Source organism: Peromyscus californicus, unplaced genomic scaffold (assembly GCF_007827085.1).
Source record: "Peromyscus californicus insignis strain IS unplaced genomic scaffold, ASM782708v3 Scaffold_1__1_contigs__length_55948999, whole genome shotgun sequence".
NCBI lineage: Eukaryota > Metazoa > Chordata > Mammalia > Rodentia > Cricetidae > Peromyscus > Peromyscus californicus.
The window spans coordinates 48690499-48699680 of record NW_026294492.1 but is presented as its reverse complement, the minus strand read 5'-3'; the positions used below and the strand labels follow the sequence as shown (position 1 = coordinate 48699680).

The 9182-nt window shown below is 37.1% G+C and overlaps 1 protein-coding gene across 1 annotated transcript; it reads right to left on the bottom strand.

Annotated features, from left to right (window-relative positions):
- Positions 1 to 2110: 2110 nt before the first annotated feature.
- On the bottom strand, positions 2111 to 6293 carry LOC128116095 (zinc finger protein 420-like; the record flags this gene model as incomplete). Its single annotated transcript, XM_052747357.1, is given in 3 exon segments — positions 2111 to 4868; positions 6156 to 6192; positions 6195 to 6293. Coding segments are annotated over 3 exon segments (1743 nt in total), but the record flags the coding sequence as incomplete, so codon positions are not given.
- Between the last annotated feature and the right edge of the window lie 2889 nt (positions 6294 to 9182).

Here is a 9182-nt window from a genome sequence, read left to right as displayed (position 1 = left end):
CATTGCTCAATTCATTTTGTGAACCACAGTTACCTGGATAACCCAACCACATAAAGGCGCGGCAAAGAAAGATAATTACAGACCAATTTTACTAATGAATATAGATGCAAAAATACTCAATAAAATACTTGCAAGCCAAATCCAATAACACTTCAAAAGTATCATCCACCCTGATCAAATAGGCTTCATTCCAGAGATGTGAGGATGGTTCAATATTTGAAAATCAATAAATGTAATCTACCATATAAACAAACTGAAAGAAAACATACGATCATCTCATTAGATGCAGAAAAGGCTTTTGACATACTCCAAAGCCCCTTCTTGATAAATTTTAGAGAGATTAAGGATACAAGTGACATAACTCAATGTAATAAAGGCAGTTTACAGCAAGCCTATAGACAACATCAACTTCAATGAAGAGAAACTCAAAGCTATTCCACTAACATCAGGAACAAGACAAGGTTGTCCTCTCCCCATACCTATTCAATAGTACTTGAAGTGTTAGCTAGAACAATAACACAACTGAAAGAGATCAAGGGGATACAGATTGTGAATGAAGAAGTCAAAGTATTATTTGCAGATGATATGATAATATACATAAATGACTCTAAATTTTCCACCAGGAAACCCTACATCTGATAAACACTTTCAGCAAAGTGACTGGATACAAGATTAACTCAAAATAATCAGTAGCCCTTCTATCCATAAATGACAAATGGACTGAGAAAGAAATCAGAGAAACAACACCTTTCACAATTACATAAAACACTATAATATATTTAGAATGTAACTCTAACCAAGCAAGTGAAAGACTTGTATAATAAACACTTAAATGTCTTTCAGAAAGAAATTGAAGATACTAGAAGCTGTAAATCTTTCCCATGCTCATGGGTCAGTAGGACTAACATAGTAAAAATGGCCATACTACCAAAAGCAATTTACACATTCAGTGCAATCCCTACTAAAATTATCACACAAATGTTCATAGACATTGAAAGGAAAATTCTCATCTCATATAGAAACACACACATACAACACAGAAAAAGAATAGCTAAACCATCCTGAACAATAGAAGAACTGCTGAAGGTCTCACCATTCCTGCATTCAAGTTGTACTTCAGAACTATAGTAATAAAAGAAAAAATAATTCAAGGTATTGGCATAAAAGGGATATGTTAAACAACAAAATCAAATTCAAGAGCCAGACATAAATCCACACACCTACGGACACTTGATTTTTTCTAACAAAGACAGAAATACACAATAGAAAAGAAATATCACATTCAATAAATGGTGGTGGTCAAACAATGTCTGCACATAGAAGAATACAAATAGAGTCATACTTAGCATCTTGTAAAAAACTCAAGTATAAGTAGATCAAAGTCATCAACATAAAACCAGGTACACTAAATCTGATGGAAGAAAGAGTGGGGAATAGCATGGAATGCATTGGCATAGGAGATGACTTTATGAACAGAACACTGATAGTGAAGGCACTAAGATTAACAAACGGCATTCCTGAAACTAAAAATCTTCTGTAAAGCAAAGGATACCATCAATTGAACAAAGCAGCAGCCTATAGAGTAGGAAAAGATTTCCCCATCTCCAATCTGAGAGAGGTCTAATAGACCAAGCCACTTGGAACTCACTGTGTATTGTAAATGGGCCTCAAACTCACTTTTCTCCTTCCTTAGATACTGCCTGAGAAACATAGTAAAATAATGACTTAATAGTAAATAACACTTTAATGGTTGCTTCACAACAATGTCAACTGTAATAACATCTTTGTATCTCTAAACACTAAGACTAAAACTAAAACACAGTCTTGTGGCTATAACTGTTATGAGCAAATCAACTTTATCCATAAAATAAAACTGAGTAGCAAAATGTATAAGTATATTTCACTATGGTTGGAAATTGCACCAAGGTAAAAACAACAACAACAAACCCAAAAACAAAAAAAACAAAACTGTAGTCACCTGAAATACTTTAATGAATTCTTTATTTAAAAATTATTTTTATTATATTGCATGTATGTGAACATACACATGCCACAATAAACGTATGGAACTCAGAAGACAACTTTGTGAAGTCAATTTTATCTTTCCATGTTTAAGTGAGTTCTGGGGACCAAACTCAGGTCATCAGGCTTGTTTGGTGTTAAAAATCAGTGGTGCTAGAGATGGCTCATCAATAAAGAACACTCTTTATTCATCAAGAGGACCTGATTTTGTTTGTCAGCACCACATCACATGGATCCTAACAGCTTGCTACTGGGGTTGGAACAATACTCCTCTGACCTCTGTGGTCACCAGTAAGTGTTTGCAAACTATGCACTTTAGGTTTACTTTTTATTTCCTCAACTTTCAGTTTTCATATGAGCCTACACTGGTAGCACTGTGTAAGTATTTCACAACTTCAATACATTTCTTCAGGTTCTCTGAAGTGGAATTTTTAAGGTGTAATGAAGCACAAATCTGACACTTAAAAAGCTTCCTCTCTAATTTCAATTTTCTGGTGTAAAACAAGTTTGGAGGAACAATTAATGGGTTCAGCATATGTATGATAAAACTTCCCTGGGAAGATGCAACATAGAGATGCATCTACTTACCCCAAAATGGGAACCGACAACAGACATAACTATGATGCCACTGAAGTCAATCTTCTTGAGCCAAGAAATTTTACTGGTATCACTACCAGGAATGTGGGGAAAGAGTTGCTTACAAAAGTCATGAAATTCCAACCTAGCATGGGATACAGCTTATGAACCCTGGACTTCCAGAGCATACCTGCAGGCATATTTACAGGCTGAAGAGTGTCTTTTCTTGGTGGTTCATTTCATTAGAGCCTCTTTTAAGCAGCATGCCTGGTCTGAGTTTCTTCATGGGAGTTATACATAGCTAATCCTATCAGTTTCAGGGAATTCCTGAAGTTATACAGAGGTGCTACTTCCTATTTAATCAGCTTCTCTTCAGCACAAAATGTTTCAGTCTCCAAGAAACTACTGCACTACAGCACATTTCTCAGGCTTCTCCATTTTGGACTTGTATGTAGTATTTGAGGTTCAAAAGAAAAAATGTTTTAATGAAAATGTTTCTACATTGTCACATTTTCAGAATTTTTCCTCAGCATAATCTCTTAATGTTTTTTATGAGTTGAACATTGCTTAAAGGATTTCTCAAGTTTCTCATGTTCATAATGATACTCTAGTGTAGAGAATGCAGAGGTCTCTAGTGATAGCTTTGAAAAGGTATATGCCACATTATTTACTATGGAAACTTTTCTCCCCAGTACAAATTTTCTGATATTTTCTTAGACCTGAGAAGGGAGTGAAGACTTTGCAATGTTCACTACATTTGAAAGGGTGCTCTCCTATATGACTTCTCTGATGTTTCTTAAGAGTTGAGAGACATGAAAAAGATTTCTCACATTCACTACATTTGTAAGGTTTCTCTCCTGTATGAATTCTCTGATGTTTTCTAAGATCTGAGGACAATATAAATGATTTCTCACATGTACTACACTGGTAAGGTTTGTGTCCTGTATGAATTCTATTATGTATTCTAAGATATGAGCCACATGTAAAGGATTTCTCACATTCAGTACATTTGTAACATTTCTCTCCTGTATGAATTCTTTTATGCATTCTAAGATTTGAGCTGCATGTAAAGGATTTCTGACATTCACTGCATTTATAAGGTTTCTCTCCTGTATGAATTCTTTGATGTCTTCTAAGATTTGAGCCACATGTAAAGGATTTCTCACATTCACTGCATTTGTAAGGTTTTTCTCCTGTATGAATTCTCTGGTGTATTCTAAGTTCTGAGCCACAAGTAAAGGATTTCTCACACGCACTACATTTGTAAGGTTTCTCTCTTCTATGAATACTCTGATGTTGTCTAAGACCGGAGCCACATGTGAAGGTTTTCTCACAAGCACTGCACTTGTATGGTTTCTCTCCTGTATGAATTCTCTGATGTATTCTATGATCTGAGCCATGTGTAAAGGATTTCTCACATTCACTACATTTGTAAGGTTTCTCTCCTGTATGAATTCTCTGATGCTTTCTAAGACCTGACCCACATGTAAAGAATTTCTCACATACGCTACATTTATAAGGTTTCTCTCCTGTATGAATTTTCTGATGGGTTCTTAGGTATGTCAGCTGGCTAAAGCATTTGTGACATTCACTGCATGTATATGGCTTCTCTCCTGTGTGAATAGTCTGATGTTTTCTAAGATATGAGCCACTGGCAAAGGATTTCTCACAATCAGTGCATTTGTAAGGTCTGTCCCCAGTATGGGTTTTATAATGATCTTTAACCTGATATAACTGATAAAAACCCTTGCCACATTTTTTACATTTGTAGAGTTTCTCTCTGGAATGGATTTTCTGATGTCTACTGAGGCTTGAGTAGTCCCAGAAACATTTTCCACATTCCATGCATTGTTGTGCTTTCTCTCCAATAAGGATTTGTTTCAGCATGAGTTTATGTTTAGAGTCAAATGATTTATCATACTCTGCATTTCTGTGTTCTTTCTTCCCAATATGCATCCTTTGATTTTGACTAATGATGGAACACAAATTTAAACATTTCCCACAGTCTTTATGTTTGCAGGGGTCTTCTTCAGTGTTCCCAATTCTATGTCTGTTTAGGTTTGATGAATCAATAGAGGCTTCCATGCTGTTTCCACATCTGTACTCACTGTAGTTTTCTGTAATATCACTTGTGCTGTAAGATGTACACTGGGAGGATTCATGAATCATTTTTCCAAGCTCACTACATTTATGAGACTTCTCTTGAATATTCATAAACTCATAGACAATGTGCTTTGAGCCTTGACCCAAGACCTTCTCATGATGTTTCCCTGGAAAATAAGCACAAATTGGGCTAATAGGTATTGATTCAATAACTAATGTCTCCTTAATTTCTCAAAAACAAGGAAACAAGCAATTCATAGGAACAGAGCTCTCAATGGAGGTCTTTTGTGTTTCTCTATCGTTAAGTGAATGCTCAAAAGTACCACCACCTTAATTTCCATCAAACTTCAAGGATCAATAATAGCCTTTTCCTTCTTATCTAAACTGCATACCTTGCAGAAGGTAGGACAAGTAGGTGATCAAGCAATAATGTACTTTGAGATAGGAATTCTTTGAATAACAATATGTAGAATGTTTTTTTGTTTTCTTGTTTATATTTATGAGAGATAATCACACTGTATAGCCTTGGCCAGCTAGGAACTCACTACACAGAGAACTCACCAGAACTTCTTGCTTCAGCTTCCATAGAGGTAGGATTAAAATCATGCTGTGCTAGGAATAAATGTAGGCACCACATTTCAAAATAAATGGAAAGATTAAACAAAATCAACATGCTTACCACAACCACCTTTTTCTCTATTCTAAAACTTCTCTATTTTTTTAAAAATCAGAAATAGGCAGATAGTTTAATGTAACAGTAAAATCAAAATATTTCAATTACTAAATGTACTTCAATGAATTTACTTTTTCTGAATATTCAAATTTCTCTTTGAAGGTTTCATTATAAATGAGATAAAAGGGCTGGAGAAACTGTGAAGTATACAGCATTGGTTGCTCTTGCAGAGAACAGAGAAGAATGTAAAGGAAACACCATGAAAAACTTGCATTTATTACTAGAATTTCTCTTATTTCTGGTAGTCTATAAGCATTCCAGAGAGATTACATATGCACAAAGTAAGTAAATAGAAAATATTAATCAAGAATCCTACAACGAGCTGGGCGGCGGTGGCGCACACCTTTAAACCCAGCACTCGGGAGGCAGAGCAAGGTGGATCTCTGTGAGTTCAAGGCCAGCCTGGGCTACACAGTGAGATCCAGGAAAGGCGCAAAGCTACACAGAGAAACCCTGTCTCGAAAAACCAAAAAAAAAAAAAAAAAAAAAAAGAATCCTACAAGAAAAGTATTCTTAAAAAAAAAAAAAAAGGAGCTGGGCAGTGTGTGCAGTGATGGCACATGCCTTTAATCCCAGCACTCGGGAGGTAAAGCTAGGCAGATCTCTTTGAGCTTGAGGCTAGCCTTGATCTACAGAGCAAGATCCAGGACAGGCACCAAAACTACACAAAGAAACCCTGTCTCAAAAGTAAAAAAAAAAAAAAAAAAAAAAAAGTACTTACCTACAAAGACTAAATTGCTGTAATTCTCCAATTCTCCAACATCACATCAATGTACAAATCCCTCCAAGCAGACTCCAAACATTCCCACTCCTCCTGGGAGAAGTCCACAGCCACATCCCTGAATGTCAGCAGACCGTGTAAAAAAAATTATCCATTCACCATGTGTTGCTGGACAAAATGCTTTCTTATGTGCACTAGATAGTTTTATGTCAATTTTAAACAAACTAAAGCCATCTGAGAGGAGAGAATCTCAATTAACTAATAGTATCCAAAAAACCAGGCTGTAGGTAAGCCTGAAAGGCATTTTCTTAATGAGTGATTGATGGAGCATTGCCTCGCCCATTGTGGTTGGTATTATCCCTGGGTCTGGTGTTCCTGGATTCTATAGGAAAGCAGCCTGAGCAAGTCGAAAGGAGCAGGCCTTCAACCACCCTTCAATCCATAGCCTCTACATGAGCTCCTGTCTTCAGTTTCCTGTCATTTGAATTCCTATCTTGATTTCCTTAGATGATGAAAAGTGGTATGGAAGTGTAAGCCAAATAAACTCTTTCCTCCCCAAGTTGCTTTGGACATCATGGTTAATCACAGCAATAGTAACTGTAACTACATCAAGATGGTACCAGGAGTGGGGTATTGCTGTGACAAACATGACCATGTTGCTTTTGGAAGGATTGTGAAAGAACTTTGGAACATTAATCTAGAAAAGCCACTGAGTATTCAGAGCTCAGTGAGCTTTTTGGTAGTTACTTTAAAGATGTAAATTTTGAAAACAATATAGATGATTGAGGCCTGGCTTGTGAAGTTTGCAAGAGAAGCAAAGATTGCTCTGGCCTTTCCTGTGAAGGATCTGTGTTATCTGGTTAGTTGGAGTTAAAGAATCAGCTATGATTAAGAAGAGACTAGAACCACCAAAGTAAAACCTTTGCTTTGTTAGGACAATGGATGCTGGTTAGCTATGGGTAAAGAGTCAGCTGTGATTAAGAGACAAGCATCACTGAGGTGGGGTCTTCTGGGAAGTGATTCCTCAGGGTCAGCACACAGAAGCTGTGTTCTAAAAGCTGCCAAGGTTCTTTCTCATGCTGTTAGTTGAATATGGTGAGGTAAAGAATCACCCGGCTGGTACTAGTTATGAAGGCATGAGAGATCATGGAGAGCAGCTGAGGCTTGGCACTGTGTGGCAGGTTTGGACTTCCTGAAGAGAGACCAGGAGAGGCTACTGGTTAAGGTACAGCCCAGTTTCAGCAAAGGACACCAGGATTTTGGGAGATTCCAGTATTAAGGGATGACCACCAAGAACAACAAGAGTCTTGGAGTAGAACCTGCCAGAGCTTAGAAGACAAGCTGTGTGTGGTGCAGGTAGAGCCAGAAGGAGACACACTCCTTGGAGGAACCTAGAAGATCATGAGTGAATCCCAGATTTTGGACATTAAGTTATTTAAGTTGTTGGAGTTTTATTTTCCTGTGATCAAATGGCAACTGTGCCCTGATTCTTCCTTCTTTTTTTTTTTTTTTTGGTTTTTCGAGACAGGGTTTCTCTGTGTAGCTTTGCGCCTTTCCTGGAACTCACTTGGTAGTCCAGACTGGCCTCGAACTCAGAGATCCACCTGGCTCTGCCTCCCGAGTGCTGGGATTAAAGGTGTGTGCCACCACCGCCCGGCTGATTCTTCCTTCTTGAAGGAAGTATTTCACTTATTTTTGATTTTACAAGAGCCCATAGTTGAAAGACTGAATTTTTAAGGAGATTTTAGGTTTTAAAACAGATGTTGAATTGTTAAAGAGATTGAATTTTAAAGTATTTGAATTTATAAAGACCATGTGCCTTTTTAAGTTTCTAAAATGTTTTATATTTTGGTGTTGATATTAATATCTGATCTTGGCAATAAACAAGAAAAGAAAGGTTGTGGCTTAACAGTGATGTGTTTATGTGTCAAATTCACAAGGAATCAGTTGTACTGGCTAGTTTTATGCCAACTTGACACGAGCTAGAGTCATCAGAGAGGAAGGAGCCTCAGTTGAAAATACAGGATGCCATAATTAGACTACAGGCAAGCCTCAGAACACTTTATTAATTAATGATTGATAGGAGAGATCCCATCCCATTGTGCATGGTGTCTTCCTTGGGCTGGTGGTCCTGAGTTCTACAAGAAAGCAGGCTAAGCAAGCCATGAGGAGCAAACTAGTAAGCAGCACCCCTCAACAGTCTCTGTGTGAGCTCCTGCCTCCAGGTTCCTTCCCTGTTTGAATTCCTGTCCTGACTTCCTTCTATCATGAACAGTGATATGTAAGTAAAAAACAAATAAATTCTTTCTTTCCTAAGTTGCTTTGATCATGATGTTTAGTTACAGCAAAGATTAACTATAACTAAGACACTAGGTAAAAGAGACTTAAGGAATTAGAGACAGTTTTGTGATATATATAAGGCATGACAACTATTCAAAGACAATAATTTTCTAGAGGTTAAACAGAGATAGTTCAGCAGTCAAAAGTACTAGCTGCTCTCCCAGAGAACACAGGTTAGGTTTTCAGCATGCACATGGCACCAAACAAGTGATTCTAACTCCAGTTCCATGGTATCCAATTCTCTCTTCTGGACTCTACACACAGGAGGCACATAAAGCACTCATACATATATTTTGGCAAATACATTTATATCCATAAAACAAATAGGAAAGTAAATTGTCTTAAAAGATACTTTCAGACAATTTCCTGAATAGAACACCATTAGCAGAGACACTGAGATCAACAATTAATAAATGGGACCTCATGAAACTAAACAGTTTCTGTAAGGCAAAGGGTATTGTCAATAAGACAAAATGGCAGACTACAGAATGGGCAGAGATCTTCACCAAGCCCACATCTGACAGAGGGCTGATTTCCAAAATATACAAAGAACCCAAGAAACAAGATATCACAAACAAAATAATCTAATTTTTAAAATGGGGTACAAATCTAAACAGAGAATTCTCAACAGAAGAATCTCAAATGGCTAAGATACACATGAAGAAATGCTCAACATCCTTGGCATCA